Source organism: Emericellopsis cladophorae (genome assembly GCF_022114955.1).
Source record: "Emericellopsis cladophorae strain MUM 19.33 chromosome Unknown NODE_12_length_473309_cov_116_543296, whole genome shotgun sequence".
Taxonomy (NCBI): domain Eukaryota; kingdom Fungi; phylum Ascomycota; class Sordariomycetes; order Hypocreales; family Bionectriaceae; genus Emericellopsis; species Emericellopsis cladophorae.
This window is the reverse complement of record NW_026250937.1, coordinates 12,597-30,309: the sequence shown is the minus strand read 5'-3', so window position 1 is coordinate 30,309 and position 17,713 is coordinate 12,597. Positions and strand designations below refer to the sequence as shown.

The 17,713-nt window shown below is 53.8% G+C and overlaps 4 protein-coding genes across 4 annotated transcripts; 2 read left to right on the top strand and 2 right to left on the bottom strand.

Moving 5' to 3' along the window:
• Positions 1 to 51: 51 nt before the first annotated feature.
• On the bottom strand, positions 52 to 1,090 carry J7T54_003541 (uncharacterized protein; the record flags this gene model as incomplete). The annotated part of the gene is made up of 2 exons (XM_051505035.1): positions 52 to 785; positions 859 to 1,090. The coding sequence occupies 2 exons, from the start codon at positions 1,088 to 1,090 to the stop codon at positions 52 to 54; spliced, it is 966 nt and encodes a 321-aa protein (XP_051363386.1).
• Positions 1,091 to 1,832: 742 nt separating this feature from the next.
• J7T54_003540 (Gamma-glutamylcyclotransferase-like protein) lies at positions 1,833 to 2,627 on the top strand (the record flags this gene model as incomplete). The annotated part of the gene is made up of 1 exon (XM_051505034.1): positions 1,833 to 2,627. The coding sequence occupies one exon, from the start codon at positions 1,833 to 1,835 to the stop codon at positions 2,625 to 2,627; it is 795 nt and encodes a 264-aa protein (XP_051363385.1).
• Positions 2,628 to 2,794: 167 nt separating this feature from the next.
• Positions 2,795 to 4,166, bottom strand: J7T54_003539 (uncharacterized protein; the record flags this gene model as incomplete). The annotated part of the gene is made up of 2 exons (XM_051505033.1): positions 2,795 to 3,414; positions 3,461 to 4,166. 2 exons carry the CDS (start codon positions 4,164 to 4,166, stop codon positions 2,795 to 2,797), a joined length of 1,326 nt encoding a protein of 441 aa, XP_051363384.1.
• A 12,588-nt stretch (positions 4,167 to 16,754) lies between these two features.
• On the top strand, positions 16,755 to 17,047 carry J7T54_003537 (uncharacterized protein; the record flags this gene model as incomplete). Its single annotated transcript, XM_051505032.1, has 2 exons — positions 16,755 to 16,835; positions 16,892 to 17,047. The coding sequence occupies 2 exons, from the start codon at positions 16,755 to 16,757 to the stop codon at positions 17,045 to 17,047; spliced, it is 237 nt and encodes a 78-aa protein (XP_051363383.1).
• Positions 17,048 to 17,713: the final 666 nt, after the last annotated feature.

Below are 17,713 nucleotides of genomic sequence, written 5' to 3'. Positions count from 1 at the left end.
CCCCAAACGCCGTATCCCGGTTCACAATGATGCTACGTACTTGCAACCATGCTACCTCGATTTCATCTTGGCGTGCTCCTCGGGGAGATACCTGCTGAGCCTGCTTTTTCTCGCTGCTCGTCGGATTCGCTTCCACCATTCCTCCACACTTTTCCCAAACTTGTCATCACCAGCACCCACATAGGCACCAGCTGTAAATTTATTCAACAAATCTTCCTGCGAAGCCAGCGTGACGAAGCCGAGCACAAAGGCGACCCACGCGAGCGTGCCCTTGGTATTGAGGAACTGGTTGCCGCCGCGAAACTCGACGGTGCCCGTGCAGCGGCCTGTCTTGGGATTCGGAAAGATGTTCTGGAAGTTCCACAGGACGTAGCGGTTTCCTTGCATGTAGAACCACAGCTCCGTCTCGCTGGTCTTGCTCTTGATCTCCGCAGCAATCTTTTGCAGTGCCGCGCCCGACAGCTGTCCGCCAAAGAGGTTCAGGGTGTCGTTCAATCCCGAGTCCAGGCTTCGTGAGTTGGGCACGCAGTACTTGTTCTCGCGCCGCGCCTGGGGGAGGATGGCCGCGACGTAGTCCTGGTAGACAATGGTCGCAAAGGCGATCCTCCGCAGGGAGCGAAAGGAGAACTTGGAGTTCAGGGACATGGGTGTCACGTGGACGTGGCCACCGCAGGATACGTCCTTCTGCGGGTTGAAGTGCACGCGCATGGCTTCCCAGAAGTCGGCGAGGGTCGTGGCGAGATGCATCTGCGTGTTCAATTTGGGAGACACGACCTCCATGCATACTGGCACGTCACTGTTAGCATGGGAGAGACTCACTCGACTACGATGTGGTGGAGAGGGCGCATGTATACGTACCTAGTGGACGCTCGCGCTTGAGGGATCCATCGCGTGTTACGAACCACTTGCCACCGTAGTACTCGGGATGCTTGCTATATCGCGAGTTGTCATCGTGAACAGCCTGGATGCCACGGTTGCGAAGCTTCTGAGCCAGCTGACGATACCAGTCGACGTTTGAGAAGGATTCGGCACCGCCGTACGGTTTGGCGACAGCTTCGATCTCCACGCCGAAATTGTAGTGTCGGACCATGACAACAGTGACTCGCCAGCAGGGCGACTAGACGGATATGGAAAAAGAAAAGTGCATGGGTGATGGCACTGAGATTCAATGTGGGCCAAACGACATGGACTTGTGAATACGTTGTGATAGCTTGCCTTTACATACAGCGTCAGATTGCTGTTCTCCCAACGCAACGTCCACAGCAGCACATGACTATGCACGGGCTGGACTTACCAATGCAGAGCTAGCCTCATCGCATTCGTGAGGCGGTCACCGGGCTTTTGACATGTTGTGTCCAGGGGCAGAAAATCCGATGGTCTCCAGAGTCCCAGACCCATGTCCCCGTCCGCCTGTCGCGGGACCATCCGAGAGCCAGCAAGGACACCCTGGTATTCGGTTGGGTCGCCACGACCTCTGCTTGACTTCTTGGGCCTCGCACAGTCCAGCTCGTGACTCGAGCGTTTTCAGACGTGGTACACGGCGATTGGTCGTTGGCCAGTGCAGCGACGGCCCTTTTCGCTGCCCAATTCATGCAGGAGATGCTCCACATCCGGGTCGACTCCCTAGACGCCATCACGTTCCTTGCCCTTAATCGATTCGAATCCGAAGAGCAGTCGAGCATGTCTCACGCAAGTGTGTCTTTACCACCAAATCAGCGACTTATTAATCCCTCGGCGTAATGACGTCCCAAGCCATCTCCAAGGCGCCTCGGCCTGCAGGCGGACCAACCACCTTATACTTTGCTTACGGCAGCAACCTCCATCTGAAGCAGATGAAGAGACGGTGTCCGAACAGCAAATACATCGGGAGAGCCCGTCTCACCAACTATCGCTGGCAGATCAACGAGCGTGGCTATGCCAACGTTCTTGAAGAGGATGGCCACTGGGTCGATGGTCTGGTATATGAGATCAACCCGGTCGACGAAGCCAAGCTGGATATCAACGAAGGCGTATCCAAGAACGCCTACATGAAGCGTAGTCTCAAGGTTCACCTGCATCGCGCCCCAAGCACGTTGTATCGCCGCCCGGTTTCCTGGATCGTAAATCAGGGTGGTCCCGCCAAGATCGCTCGACAGGCCAAAGCGGATGGCCACAAGTATGCCGAGCACCAGGAGCACTGGGTACAGGATGTTCTCGTATACATCAGCCTCAACTATATCCAGGACAGCGCACCCAAGGAGGAATATGTGAACCGCATCAATCTTGGCCTGGCTGATGCAAAGGCCCTCGGTATGGATCAAGACTACATCAGCAACTGCATCCGCCCGTCCATCCCAGCGCCAGAGGCCAAAGGAACCGGAGAGCGGGATATACTGAACCCAGCACCTCGGGGTCAGAAGCGCACAGCATCCCCGAGGATTCCTTCTCCGGCTCGTCGAGGTCATCCGCCCAGCTCCCCAGGAAAACAATCTCGCCAGGCGACCCAAAGTCCCGCCCCAAGACGAAGGGCCAATTCCGGGCCCCCTCCCTTGCCTCCACGACCGTCCTCAGCGCGACCCGTTGTTCGATACTCGGATGTCCCCGTCATTGTTGTTGAAGAGTTCTCATACTCGACGTACTCAGCCTAAGGATGGCGCCACTATTCCATTGAATACAAACGTCCGGGAAACAAATTCAATCTTGAGCTGTTTGTGCCGTCGTGCTCGGTGTTTTGATATGCCGGCTATCGTATAGTTACGACGCTCATCGCCTGCGACTCGGAGGTATTGTGGTTTGAGACTCTGCATTCTGTCAGTCATGCTGTGTGCTGGCGGTGAATGTAGTGCTGACTCCTCGGATTGGCTGTTTTCGCGCTTGCGTCCCGCGCAGGAGGTCCTCCTGAGGAATCCCAAAGCCATCGCATTACAGTCGCTTTCTGGGGCGGTTGGGGCGGGTCGGTCTGCCCACTGTATACCAACACGGTTGGCCGGCAAATGGCCTTCAATGTCATCTTCTTGCCGCCGTCGATTCTCTCCACAAACAGCCCGGGGGCCACGTCGAACATGTAGGACACCTTTCTTCGAGCTGGTGAGTCGGGACCTGTGCCGCTGAGGTCCATGACGGTCCCTCCCGTCGCGAGGTTCAGGCACTCGTACACTTCTAGTCGCGACCATGCTCCTCGGGCAGGCCATTTCAAGGAGAACAAATTGGAGGCTAGGTGCAGTTGGTGCGCTAGATCAGCAGCTGGCTCAACAACGCTTCGCCGTAGGGAGCCCTGCAGATCGGACGCCGTAGCCTTGGGTGCGACCACCGACAGAAGTGCGGCAAGATCCTCAGAGACAAGGTTGATGTATCTCACGCGCCGGTTCTTGAAACCCTGTTGGCTCGTCAGTGCGATCAGTGTCTCGGTCCTCCAGTGCCGGCAGTGCGCCGCATCTGTGTAGTTTGTTAGCTTGCAATACCAAAACGTACATCCACTCACCTCGAGGCAACTTGGACATGCTGGATTCGAGATCATTGATGAAGGCCAGCGTGGCATCGCCCTCATAGTCGTCCAATGGGCTGTAGAACGATTTGGTGAAGAAAACCAAGCAGAGATAGTTCATGATGATGGCAATGACATGATAACCATCCGACTGATCCAGATCCACACCGCGCTTGGCCGCTTCCTTCATGAAAGACACGAATCGTGCGCTTTGGGGAGGCGCAGGCCTGCCCTTCAGACGACCTTGATCGAGATCCTCAAGAATGACTCTGGTGCGATTGTCAACCCATCGCTGTACATTGCCGCACAATAATCGATATCCTTCGACAGCATCCGCCTCTGTGATATCTTTACGCGTCGGCTGTAATTTGAATATCTGGTCCTTGGCGTCGGCCAATTGCTTGTCCCGGGCTTTCGTTTGACCCCGAGCCTCGTGAACCTGAGTCTGCAGCGCAGCAAGTTCCCGTTTGAGGCCTTCGATTTCAGAAGCCATTTGTCGCTTCTCAGACTGTTGGGCTTCTAACTCCAGCTGTCGTGAGTCGAGCACCTGCTCAGTGTAGCGACGGAGACGTATCTCATCAGCCAATTTCCCTTCCAACATGGCCGCAGAATCTGCCAGTTGCGCAAGCTGCGCCTGGTCGCCATCGCCTTCGAGGACCTCCATCGCCCCATCCATCGCATCAGACTTGATATCTGAACTCATTTCGGCTTCGTCTTCATAGGAAAATGGTGGATTCGAGGGGTCCTGGGCGCTGTTCAACGACCGGGCCTCAATAAAGGAAGGTGCAATTGGAGTCCTGCCGCCCGGTCATGGTTGGAACACCACGCCGCAGCCTCACACAAGGGTTGGTCAATGATGAACGGTTTTGGGCCTTCCAGATGCGCGGCAAAGTCTTCCTGGTGTTGCAGCAAAGTCAATCAATGAGCGGTGTCAGCGGCCAGGCCCCTGCTCCACCAGCGGCAATGTGGGTGCATGCCACTCTGCATGAAGGCCTAACCGACAGTAATGTTTGCGTGACCTCCCTCGTGACCCAATACTGTAACTATCCGAGTATGTGGTGGCTGGTCGAGTCCGCCATCAACGCACGACAGCCGCATTGAGGTCCGAGATGCGAAGCCAGGTAGTTAACCCAGTCTCGCCCGAATCTGCTCCAGGCGGCTTAGTCAGTGCACCGTCAAAGCAATGTTTAATACTCGCGACAAATCGAGGGTAGCCTTGGGGTTTCCAGGTGCGACTCGCCGGCCGTCCCAGGATACAATGAAGGAACGAAGAATTGTTGTGTCGATTGACTTTGGGACAACATACTCGGGTGTCGCATGGGCAGAAACTAGTCGGGTAAGACTGCTGCTTGCGGTGCGTTTCCTGTGCGTAGCTAAGATATAGCAGCCCGATGTCCAGCATGTCGTGTCAGACTGGCCATCGACAAGCTCGTTCACTAATAGTGCCAAGGTGCCGACAGAGCTGCGCAAAGTCGCTTCCGGATGGCAATGGGGATTCCAAATACCGGAATCTTCAAAAAGAGTCAGATTCTTCAAGCTGTTGGTGGTCGAGTTCCTATTCGAGAATGTCGCTAACTTTGCCAGAAAACTGGACGAGCCTCATAAAGCCAACAAGGATGGCGAGACGCCGGAAGAGTTGACCAGGCTGTACCTGTCGTGCCTCCATACACACTTCATCAGCATTATGGAAAAGAGGCTTTCCCCCAGTGTGGTCCGATCGACGCCGATGGATTTTGTAGTGACTGTACCTGCGATATGGTCAAACGCAGCCAAGGAGGCCACAGAGAGGGCGGCAGCCATGGCTGGTTTTTGCGGCAACCAGAGAATACATTTGATATCCGAGCCGGTGCGTTTCACTCCTGCTGTGGCTCAGACTGTCGTCTAACCGAAATGCAGGAAGCTGCAGCACTCTATACCCTCAAAAACATGAATCCATCGTCTTTGCAGCTAGGTAAGCGATTCGTGGTATGTGATGCTGGTGGAGGAACGGTCGACTTGATCACCTACGAGGTGACCCATGTCGACAAGCTCGAGCTCAAGGAAGTCACCGAGGGTACTGGTGGTAAATGCGGATCTTCTATGTTGAACAAGCGGTTCCGGAGGCACCTCAAGCAGACCCATGGCGACAAGCATTGGACAGATGACCGTCTTGTACATGCGATGAACGAGTTCGAACTGGTTTGTGACACAAAGTTCTGCATGCTGATGTCCACTAACACACGTTAGTTCAAAAAGACCTTCAACCCCAGGTCAGAACCGCTCACGCTCAATGTGGATGCGAGTTTAGGCATGCGTCGAAATCGATACACGATGCCACAAGATGACATGAAAGTGAAGATATTTGACCCTATCATGAAAGACATCGTTTGCTTGATCAAGGAACAGATCGCCATGGCCGAAGATGAAGTGACAGCAGTAGTCTTGGTCGGCGGATTCGGTCAGAGCAAGTACCTCAGAGCGCGTGTTCGTGACGCCATTGCTTCCGGAACACAAGTACTACAGCCAGAGAGCGGTTGGGTTGCGGTGGTGAAGGGGGCCGTTATCCATGGTCTTGCCCAATATGGCCCCTCGATGGCCCCAGTCGAGGTGGCTTCACGCGTGGCGAGACGCTCCTACGGCACATGTCTGCTCACCAAGTATGACATGATGAGGCATGACGCCCGAGAAGCGTAAGTACCATGGACAAATTGTTTGTCGTACCCGGTTGCTGATGTACGCAGATTCTGGTCCGAGAAGGAGGAGGAAATGGTGGTCGCTGAGATGCTGTGGTTCATTCGCAAGGGCCAGTCGTACCCAGAAGGTCGGCCATCAATCATCGACTACCAGTGCGACCTTCCTGTGGACATACACGGCCACAGACCGCAGACGGAGATTGAGATCTATTGCAACGATGAGGCAAAGCCACCCCTGCATCTGGACGACTATTCGCGGTGCGTGGCCACATTGTCCTTGGACTTGGGTCGAATATCCAATGGTGTCAAGCGCGCTGCGGAGATCACGCAGCTCGGGTATCATCGATATTACTCCCTTGAAGGCGCCATTGAGGCCAGGTACGAATCCGCAAAGATCACGTACACGGTTAAGCTCGGAGGTCAGTACCCCTTCTCGTCGTACGCTCGTGCTAACGTTCCAGGTGTCACGCATGACATGGTGACTGTCAAATATGAGCGATGATAGTATAAATGAAGCATGTTCCCCAGTCTCCCGGATTGGGCTGTACACATGCAAGCAGTTGTGTCCATGCTTGTAGGAAATTCGCAATAGGATGATCGGGTGAAGTTATGGAAAGTACACGCCGAGTCACGTGGTCCCGCGTTTGCCCCTCCCTCCAATTGTCGCGTCTTCCACTTTCTTCGTACAGCGCTGTCCGTACCTAAACCAACATCATACCTCCGCGTTAGCAGCAATTTTGCATGATGCCTGGACGACAATGGCGCACGCCCCAGGTCCACGAGGCCTTGATCACGGTCAACCATACGGCGGGCCGCCTCCGTCGACTTTAGCTGCCCAACTAGTCGAGGATATTGCACCATCAACAAAGTCCTCGACAAGATCCGACGAAAATGCCGAGCTCAAAGGCTTTTTCGCCAAAATCCAGAGAATCAAAGACGATCCGCAGCTTCTCAAGACTCTAGGAGACCGCGTGGAGCACAATCACATGCTGATCTACGTCTACTGCCGCGCCGTTCTCGAAATGATAAAGCTCGACGACCCGTTTCTCGATCGATCCCATGTACGCACAGAGGTCTTGAAAGCCATCAACTTTCTCCGTTTCACAATCAAAGAGACTCCAAGCGTGTTAGCTTATTGCGCGGATAGCAGTGCATTCTTGTATCGTGGACAAGAACCACTCTGGACATGGCTCCTCCCACAGTTGCTGCGCCTACTTGGGCATCCCCAGTGTCTAGAGCTAGAGGGGTCTCTCGAGGGCTTCTTACAATACATGCTTCTTGTAGTTGCTGGGAGCGAAACCTTGAAAGTTGCGGTTCCCCACCTCGGCCTTTTCCTCCGATCCTCTCTGACCAGTATCCTCGACTACCTACAAGATGGCTCGCACATTCCTTCACGATCGGATAAGCCAGTCAACATTTGTCTCCCCAGTTCAATGGTTCTAGCTCAGATCCTCGGCTCTGGATGGTTTCAAGATTGCCGCGACACTACCTACGTCATCCTGCGAGCTTCGCAAGCTTTGCGTCAGGTTAATAGCTTATCAAGAATCATAGCATACCCGATGATATCTTGCGATCCCACGTTTCAGTGCCTGTCGTCATGGGCGGAAAATACAAACTGGCTTTTGGATGCCTTGATGGACCTGCGCATGGTACAGAAACGGTGGGATGGCGGTCCTACAGGCGAACCACTTGCGATACTGGAAATGCTGGGGGCGTTGCTAGACGCTACCAGCCACTGGTCAGCTGTGGCAAAGCTAGCGCGGAGAAAGGCGTTCACACACATGATTATATTGTGCAACGACATTATCAGCACGCAAGGGTCGCTCTTCGTCATGGACGCATCTGGCGATAAAGTACGACTTGGCCTTTGCGCAGCGCTCATCTCCATCGCCCAGATCATTCCAGAGGAACGGCCAATGGCACGCCTTTCAGAATCTAGGCTTGTCAGCGAGTTGTCTCTTCTGTCAACGCAATATCCGGCCATTGGCGAGGGCTCAGACGTTTGGAGGTGCATGGAGTTGTTGCGCCAAGTGATCGCACGAGGCTCGCTTTCGAACCTGGACGATGCCGTGCGGCCCGACAAATTCTCGGCAGAGCAACTGAAGAGGAAGCTTAAAGCCTTTGGTGTTGTCGCCAGCGCGATTGAGGCCGCAGAACCACCAACAAAGAAACCTCGCTTGGTACCTTTCGAACAGGACTGTTCGCGCTGCAACGATCTGATCCTTGGAGTCCTCAATGTAGATGCCTCGATTTCAATGGAGTCTGGATTTGACGCGGCCTTCGTACATGCGTTTTCCCAAGTGGACGAATCAACCCAGTGTCACGCGCTTGACATGATGTCCGGCGCAATGTGCGTTACTGATGGCACTGCGTCTTGGGACATTTACGAGGACGCGCCGCTGCGAGTCGCCCAGTGTTCTGTATGCGAAGGCTTGGGTATGGCGCAACAAGCGAAACCTGACGCATCCATGTGGGACGTTTGGGTTGCCACATTCGCAAAGCTAACAAAGGAGAGCTGCTTCCTGGACTCAAAGCGGCCACGCGTCGTCGCCATGCAGTCTTTGAGGAGGTTTGCTGCCCACTACGGCCAAGGTGACTTCTTCAACTTGGAGACATCTGCAGCTGGGCAGTGGTGTGCCCAGTCCCTGAACAGCTCTGTGCGAGAGCTCCGGATAGCGGCAGGCAGAACTTTGATGGCATTCGTAGGCCCGAATCCTGCCAATCTACGGCAACGTGACGTTTCCCCCGAGGTCTTTGAGCGGAACCGGCAGCATGTCATTGCTCTGTTAAAGTCAATGTCGGGCGCGGAACGTTCGACGCTCACGGAGACTTGTATAATGGCATGGGGGTTGCTCGGCCGTTTTGCGAAAGACGAAGAGCTTAATCTGGTTTTGATACAGCTGATGGAGTATCTTGGTGACAGCAACAATGTCATCTCGGCTCTGGCCTTCAATGAGCTCGTTCGACTTGCCGACAGCCTTCGGATCTCACCGCGTCGTCTTTTCGAGCCATACTGGAAGAGCTTGGCCTACCTTGCTACCAAGGACATGACTCGCCGACCACAGACTTGTCGTTCAGTCTCAGAGTTGCTTCAACTGTCTGTGGGCGAGCTTTTACTTCTCATACAGACACACGCGCTTCCATGGCTGGTCTTGGAGAAGCGAAAAGACATTGTACAAAAGATTGCGGAAGCTCGTAAAGAGGACGAGAATTGGCGACCGCTGATGGACAGCCCGAACTTGGCTGCAACGCTCTCGCTGTTACTGATGCAGGAAACGGACGATCTCGGGGCGTTTGTTAAATCGCGACTCAGTGATATATCGCCTCACTTCCATCCAATACCATTGGCAGAGCTTCTCCAAGCAGAGCCCGTACTAATTGTGATGGAGCTTCTCAAAGCAGCCGGCAATTCAGACCGGTCGCGTAAAGCGCTTGTGCGTAAGGCTCTTCAAACTATGGCACTTGCTGTCATAAACGGCAAGGAAAGCAAGTCAAAAAAAGGAAATGTTATTGGTCGCTTCCTGCAGCCTTACCTGTTAGGTCTCATGGCGCGCTTCACGGATGTAATCAGCGATGCATCCACGTCGTCCAGCGTTGAGCAACGATGCTGCATCCAAGCCCTCGAGGAGATGCTCAAATTGTCGCAATCACATGCGAGAGTCGCAAGACCGCAGATCTCGGCGTGCTTGTTGTCAGCGCTCCCACGAGATGCGCTTCGCAATGCCGGTTTCGCTTGCTGGTCGACTATGGTGCTTAACATGGAGGAGGAAGATGTCGAGGCTCTGCTGGAGACAACATTCTTCATCGTCCATCGTTGGTGGCCGCTGCTCGAGATGGCTTCCAAGGAGACTGTGCGAAACATGCTCAGCTACTTGCTAGACTCTCACGAAGCCGTTTTGGTCAAGCACATTGCCATAGTTCCGTTCATCTCGGTCTTTGATGATCTCGCTGATATTAGTGCTCGACTTGACAAACTTCGTCCTGTCATGAGTGCAGAGGAAATCTTAGAGGCATTTACACGACGTTTGAGCAACGACATCTCTGGTGTCGTCCAACTCGGCTTGGCAGAGTTGAGAACGTATCTTGTCAACAACCAAGCATCGCTGCATGCGTCCACAATTGTCCAGCGTTCTGATTCCGTCTTGGCATCCCTTGTCCGTGCCTTGCTCGACTGCATTGACAAGTATAATGGCATTCAACCTGACATAATCAGATTTTGCATTGAGAACCTCGGGCTTATTGGCTGTTTAGATGCCAATCAAGTCGAAGTAGTCAGAGAGCGACGCACGATCATAGTTCTCAATAACTTTGAGGATGCCGAGGAGGTGACCGACTTCAGCCTGTTTGTTCTGCAGGAAGTCCTTGTTCCGGCTTTCCTGTCTGCAACCGATACTCGCATCCAGGGGTACCTATCCTACGCTATGCAAGAGCTTCTTGACCGCAGTGATATCAAGGCCGCCTGCGCCATGCAGAACACAGGCATGTTGGGAGGCAGCGAGATCTACCGCAAATGGGTCGCTATGCCAGAGGCAGTGCGCGACGTCTTGACGCCTTTTGTTACCTCGCGGTACCTTCTCGTGCCGTTACCAGCAACTATAACATCGTATCCCATCTGCGTTCCGGGCAAGCCATACGCAGTCTGGCTGCGGTCATTCGTCATGGACCTGCTACGTAAGGGGCAGAATCCTCGTGCGGAAATCATATTCGAGCCTTTGACACGTGTCATTCGGGTCAAGGACCTGTCCATTGCGGAATTCTTGCTGCCGTACCTTTTCTTGCACTATCTGCACGGGTCGAGGCGCAACAAGAAGGACGGCGAGACCCTGCTACAGGAAATCAAGGCCGTACTGAGCCAGGATGCGTGGCTCCCGCATGACCCGTACGCGGAGAGAGAAGACAAGAAACGTTACTTCCACGCCATCTTTCGCATACTTGACTACTGCATGGCCTGGGAACAGAAAAAGCGGTCCATGAAACTAAGCTCGGCGGACAAGGAGGGTGTAGACTTTGTGTCTGCGTTTGTACAAAAGGTTCCAATGCGAATGCTGTCCGAGCGTGCTGTGCAAAGCGATGATTATGCGCGGGCACTATTCTATCACGAACAATACACCCAGGATCGCCAATCACTTGGAGCACCAGCCGGAGTCCCTTATGACGAGACGGAGCGAAACAAGTTGCTGGAAGGACTACAGCATATTTACGCCAATATTGACGAACCCGACGGCATCGAGGGTATCTCAGCGCATCTACCGGCTATTGACATCAACCAACAAATAATGAGCCAGAAGAAGGCTGGCCATTGGACAGCAGCCCAGACTTGGTACGAGATGCAGCTCGCTGAGGAGCCTCAAAACACAGATGTGCAATTACAGCTGCTCAATTGCCTAAAAAGGTCGGGGCAGCACGATGTCCTACTCAACCATGTTAGTGGCATGCAGACTGAGCCGCAGAGATTAAATCAGGTGCTTTCTTATGCTGTGGAGGCTTCTTGGGTGACAAGTCGTTGGGAAAGCCTCCGCAAGTATACGTCTTTGTTCCACGGCAACCTGATGGAGGACTTTAACATTTCGATTGCCAAGATATTCGACACGCTGCGTGAGGACGGGAACTCGACACGCGCTCTATCCACTCTGGAGATGGTGCGAATAAGCCTTGCAGGAACCATGAGTACCTCGAGTACAAATTCATTTGCGGCAGCGCACGAGTCCATGCTCAAGTGTCATGTCTTGACCGACCTGTCCTTGATCATCAAGGCAGATCACCAGGAAGAGGAAGGCCGACGCAAAATCATGGATCTTCTGGACGGCAGGTTAGCTATACTCGGCGCATACTACGACGACAAGCAATATCTGCTCGGCGTACAGCGAGCAGCTTTGGAGATTTGCGGTGCAAAGCACACCAGCACAGAGATTTCAAGCCTGTGGCTGCAGAGTGCCCGGTTAGCCCGCAAGTCCAACTCTCTACAGCAATCATTCAATGCGGTACTACATGCTTCAAAATTGGGCGACGACTCTGCGACGATTGAGAATGCCAAGCTCCTATGGCGCGATAGCCATCATCGCAAAGCTATCCAAATGCTTCAAGGCGCCATTGAGCGCAACAAGGTCATGACACAAACAGAAGGCACTACTGCCAGCGTGTCCAATACGAGCAGGCTCAACTCGCAACAAAAACTGCTGACTGCGCGTGCTCAGCTGCTGCTTGCAAAATGGCTGGACGCGGCCGGACAGACGCACGCCACGGCTCTACGAGAGAAATACCAGCAGCCCCCCAAGACATATGCGACGTGGGAAAAGGGACATTATTATCTCGGACGCCACTACAAGAAGATCCTGGAAGCCGAAAAGAGTCTCTCGGCGGATGACCAAACAGACAACTACGTGACGGGCGAGATTGCGCGCCTAGTCATTGAGAATTACGTGCGCTCGCTCAATTCAGGAACCAAGTACCTTTACCAGACACTCCCTAGGGTCCTGACTCTCTGGTTGGATCTAGGCGCCCAGACTGACAAGCCTCCGGAAGGGAAAGCCTCGCTCTCCAAAGAACTTCGACGCAGACGCGTCGAGCAACTAGACTGCCTTCATCAATTCCTAGACAAGTACATTGCCAGACTCCCTGCTTATGTCTTTTACACTGCCTTGTCGCAGATCGTGGCACGCATAGCGCACCCGCATCCCCAGGTGTTTGAGCGCTTGTCACGCATCATTGTCAAGGTGACAGAGGCGCATCCTCGGCAAGCTTTGTGGAGTATCATTGGCATCATGACCACGAGACAGGCGTCAGAGCGCAAAAATAGAGGTACGCAGATTGTGCAGGCCTTGAAGAGCGCGTCGAAGCGAGTTGACGGCACCAATTATGATCTCAAAGCGTTGCTGCGTATGGGGGAGCGGCTTGCCGAGCAGCTTCTTATGGCCTGTCACAACGGCGACTTTCATGGCAACAAGACTGTGCACGCGAGTCTGACCAGAGACTTGCGCTTCAACCACAAATGCACGCCTTGCCCCTTGGCGGTGCCTGTTGAGTCGTCCTTAACCGCCACGCTGCCTACCGTCTCGGACCACGTCAAGAAGCACAAAGCATTTTCCAGGGATGTGGTATCCATCGACAGCTTCCTGGACGATGTTCTGGTGCTGAGCTCGCTCGCAAAACCCAGAAGGCTCACGGCGCGCGGAACCGACGGCAAAAACTACATGCTGCTGATCAAACCAAAGGACGACCTACGTACAGACCAGCGGCTAATGGAGTTCAATGGCATGATCAATCGATCGCTCAAGCGCGATGCGGAGTCCAGTCGCAGGCAGCTCTACATAAGGACGTACGCTGTCGTTCCCCTCAACGAGGAGTGCGGCATCATCGAGTGGGTGCCTGGCATCAAGACGATGCGCGACATCTTGCTGAACATGTACTCCGCGCGGAAAATCTACCCCGACTATATGGCTCTCAAGCAGCTTATGGAAGAGGCGTCTGTTTCGGAGAGCAAACTACCAATTTTCACCAACGACGTCCTGCGACGATTCCCCCCTGTGCTCCAAACATGGTTCATCCACCAGTTTCCCAATCCGTCTGCGTGGTTTGCCGCCCGTCTAAGGTACACACGATCGTGCGCTGTTATGTCCATGGTCGGCACTATTCTGGGCTTGGGCGACCGTCACGGAGAGAACGTCAACCTCGAGGAGGGCAACGGTGGAGTGTTCCATGTCGACTTCAACTGCCTGTTCGACAAAGGCCTCACCTTTGCTAAGCCCGAGCGCGTGCCCTTTCGACTCACGCACAACATGGTCGCAGCCATGGGAATCTATGGCTACGAAGGGCCCTTTAGGAAGTCATCGGAACTGACCCTGAGCATCCTCCGCCAACAGGAAGAGACACTAATGTCGATCCTGGAGGCATTCATCTACGATCCGACCCTGGATCTACAGAAAGACAAGCGCGCCCACCGAAAGGGCGACACGAGCATAAAACTGCAGCCACAGAGTGTAGTGGACAGTATCAAACGGAAGGTCAGAGGCCTGTTGCCGAACGAGAGCATTCCTCTCAGTGTGGAGGGGCAGGTGGAGGAGCTGATCAAGCAGGCGGTCGATCCCAGGAATTTGACTGCCATGTACATTGGGTGGTGTCCGTTTCTGTAAAGCATATATGGCGTTGTCGTGGGTTGGCAATGAGTCGACAGGTTCAATGGACTCGGCCACATTTTTCCTCTCTGTACAGAATAATAACTGCCCAGGAATGCAAGCGCAGAAGGCACGTTTCGTCGCTGATTCCACAGTTAGATGAGGCAATAAAATCAAAACAATTAGGTCCCATTGTCGAAGTACCATGTGGAAATGAACCGCGTGATGAAGTTTGGCAGGTCAAAGAAAATGAGGCCTCAGGCGGACAGCTACGACAGCCGCGACGCGTGCACTGACCCGGTCTGCGCGCCTGCCCTGTCAGTGCAATTACGACTTCGGTGGCTGCCCTCGTGTGCACACGCCTTTTCCACCTTTCACCCTGACTCTCATGTTTCGTATCTAACTTTTCCTTCAATCTTCCGTGCATTCATTTACTTAACATTGTCGACGACCTGTTTTGCGCCCTGTGGCTTCACTGTAACGCTCATCGCGTCGACGTCATTTGAACGCGACCATGGCGTTTCGCATTGGTGAGCGAGCACACGTCCACTCGCGAAATGTTGACTGACAGCGCCAGAACTCGCGTCTACTGGGCGTGCCGGCTGTAAAGATACTGTTTGCAAGAAGGAAGGCATCAAAATAGCAAAGGGTGAGCTGCGCTGGGGCACCTGGGTGGAGGTGGAATCCGCGAACATCAAGGGCTGGCACTGGCGCCACTGGGGTTGCGTTTCTGGTCTTATGGTGGCCAACGCACGCGACTCCATCAGTGATGGCAATGGAAACTACGATTGGGACGGCATCGATGGTTATGATGAGCTCAACGACCACCCCGAGGTTCAAAAGAAGATCAGGCGTACCTTTGAGCAAGGCCATGTCGATGCTGCCGACTTCCGGGGAGATCCCGAGAAATTGAAGCTTGGGGAGAAGGGCATTCACTTGACCAAGGCCCAGCTCGCTAAGAAAGAGAAGGAGGCTGTAGGTGACACAACTACTCCCAGCGACCTGCCATACTGACTTTCCCAGGCCGAGGACGCCGGAGAGCCCAAGAAGTCCAAGCGAGGCCGCAAGAAGGAGGAAACCGATGATGATGAAGAGCAGGCGCCTAAACCCAAGAAGGCGCGCAAGTCCAAGGTCAAGGCTGAAGAGGCAGAGGAGGAGAAGCCTGCGCCTGCCAAGAGGGCTCGCAAGGCGATCAAGGCTGAGGAGGCACAGGAAGATGATGACGAAGAAGAGAAACCCGCGCCTGCTAAGAGTGGTCGCAAGGCGATCAAGGCCGAGGAAGGCGACGAGGAAGAGAAGCCTGCCCCGGCCAAGCGCAGTCGCGAGTCGATCAAGACCGAGGAACATGATGAGCAAGAGGAAGAGGAAGAGAAGCCCATTCCAGCTAAGCGTAGTCGCAAGGCCGCCGCACAGGTAAAGAGCGAGGAGGGGGAGGGGGAGGAGGAGAAGAAGCCTGTTGCTGCTAAGAAGGGGCGTCGCACGTCCGTCAAAGCTGCTGAACAGGATGAGCCCGCAGCGCCCAAAAGCCGTCGCTCTTCTGGCAGGGACAAGGCTGAAGCCCAAGAAGCAGAGGAAGAGAAGGTGGTTCCCCTTCCAAAGCGTCGGCGTACGTCAGTAAAGGCTGAAGAACATGCGGAGGGGGGAGAAGATGGGGAAGAAGAAGAGAAGCCAGTGGCAGCCAAAAGAGGTCGCAAGTCTATCAAGGAAGAAGAGCTCAAGGAAGAGCAGGGAGAGGAAAAGCCCGCACCGAAGACTAAGGGACGTCGCTCGTCTGTCAAGGCAGAAGGGGCCGAAGACGTGAAGCCCACGCCTGCCAAGCGTGATCACAAGTCTCTGAAATCGGAAGCCGACGTGGACGAGAAGCCTGCCCCCAAGAAAGGGCGCAAGGCTGTCACCGAGCAAGCCAATGGCGAGCCTGTCCGTCGCAGTCGTCGTTCCTCTGGTGTTTCTACCACACTCAAGGAATCCGAAGATGAGGGTGTCAAGGGCGAGGAGGAGGAAAAGCCGGCGCCCAAGCCCAAGGGACGTCGTGGGAAGGCCGGAAAGGCTTGAGATATGCGAACAGGGAGAATTTGCGATTTCGTTACAATCTGGGATGGCGCAGGCGAGCGCGTATCTACATTGCTGGAGAAGAGGAGTTGTACGTAGCTTTCTGCTGTGTAGTATACTGTCATTGCTCGGTTCTATGGACACGCGACCTATGGGCACGCGACCCAACGTCAAGCGCTCAAGACTTGATTCAGGTACCGTTCAAGAACCCCACGGCGATCAGGAACATGATTAGCGCGGGGCAGAACCTCCGTCATTGTCGTTATGTCAATTAGCATCGTGATATTTCATGCCCCACGTTTCAAACTTCAAGACATGACGACACATCAAGCTTATGACGTAACCTCAGCATCAACATTTATATACCGTCGTTCCAGCATTTCTTCTTTGCTCTCCAGCACAATACGCAAACTACGACTACACTTCCCAATCACCTTTACACAACCAAAATACATCACAATGCCTCGCAACGGAGACGGTTCTTCTGACAACGGCCCCATTGACGCCACTCAGAACGTCGCCCACGGCGTCCCCGAAGGCGTGCGTACCCCTCCTCCTCCCCGTCTCGTGTGTACTCGACTAACTGGACGTCACAGAACAAGGACATTGGTGATAAGGTTGCCCGCGCCGACAAGACTGCCCCTCTCCCCGAAGGCGAGAAGGGCCAGGGTCTCTCTGACATGCCCGCTTCAGGTGGCTCAAGCCAGGGCATCAAGGAGGGCGACAACGTGGGACAGGGCAAGGCTCGCTAAATTTGTATGAATATTACAACAGCATAAAGATGTACAGGCGTTGAAGACCGGTAATCGATTCATTGGAGCATCATTGACTGAGTTGGTTGCAGTGACATGTGACTGTGACTTTGACCACCTACTAGCCCTTGCTGGGACAGAGCTTATTCACCTTCCTGTCTCTGGACCGATTAATTACTATGCATTGAGCGCCTCAAATCTACCACGGCAGCTGGCGATGCTGGACTTCTTACGGGCTATCCACCTAAGTAAGTAAGGCATTGCTGCCAACGACCAATTTAGCAATTTGATGTCCTTACTTGATACAGCTAAGCCAGGAGCCAGGGATAGCAAATAGGCCGCATAGAAGTATACAATCAACTAAGACAGTATAAACCTATTCTACAGACTAGTCTCGGACGGAGTTACTACACAAGTACTGGCTAGGCAGTGTTTGATTCCCAGTGCACGCTGTCGCATGGCTCACAGAGTTCACAAACCCAAGCCTACCTACCTGTTCAATATAATTTAGTACAACAATTTCTCTCCCACTTAAAAAAAAAAATCAATCAGCTCTAGACAATCTTCAATGAATCCCATCTATCACTTATTTCCTGCCTCAGCTCGGTTTGTCTTATTTGGTTGGACTGCAAAAATGGGAAAGTTGGGGTCTGGCCGGGGATTGAA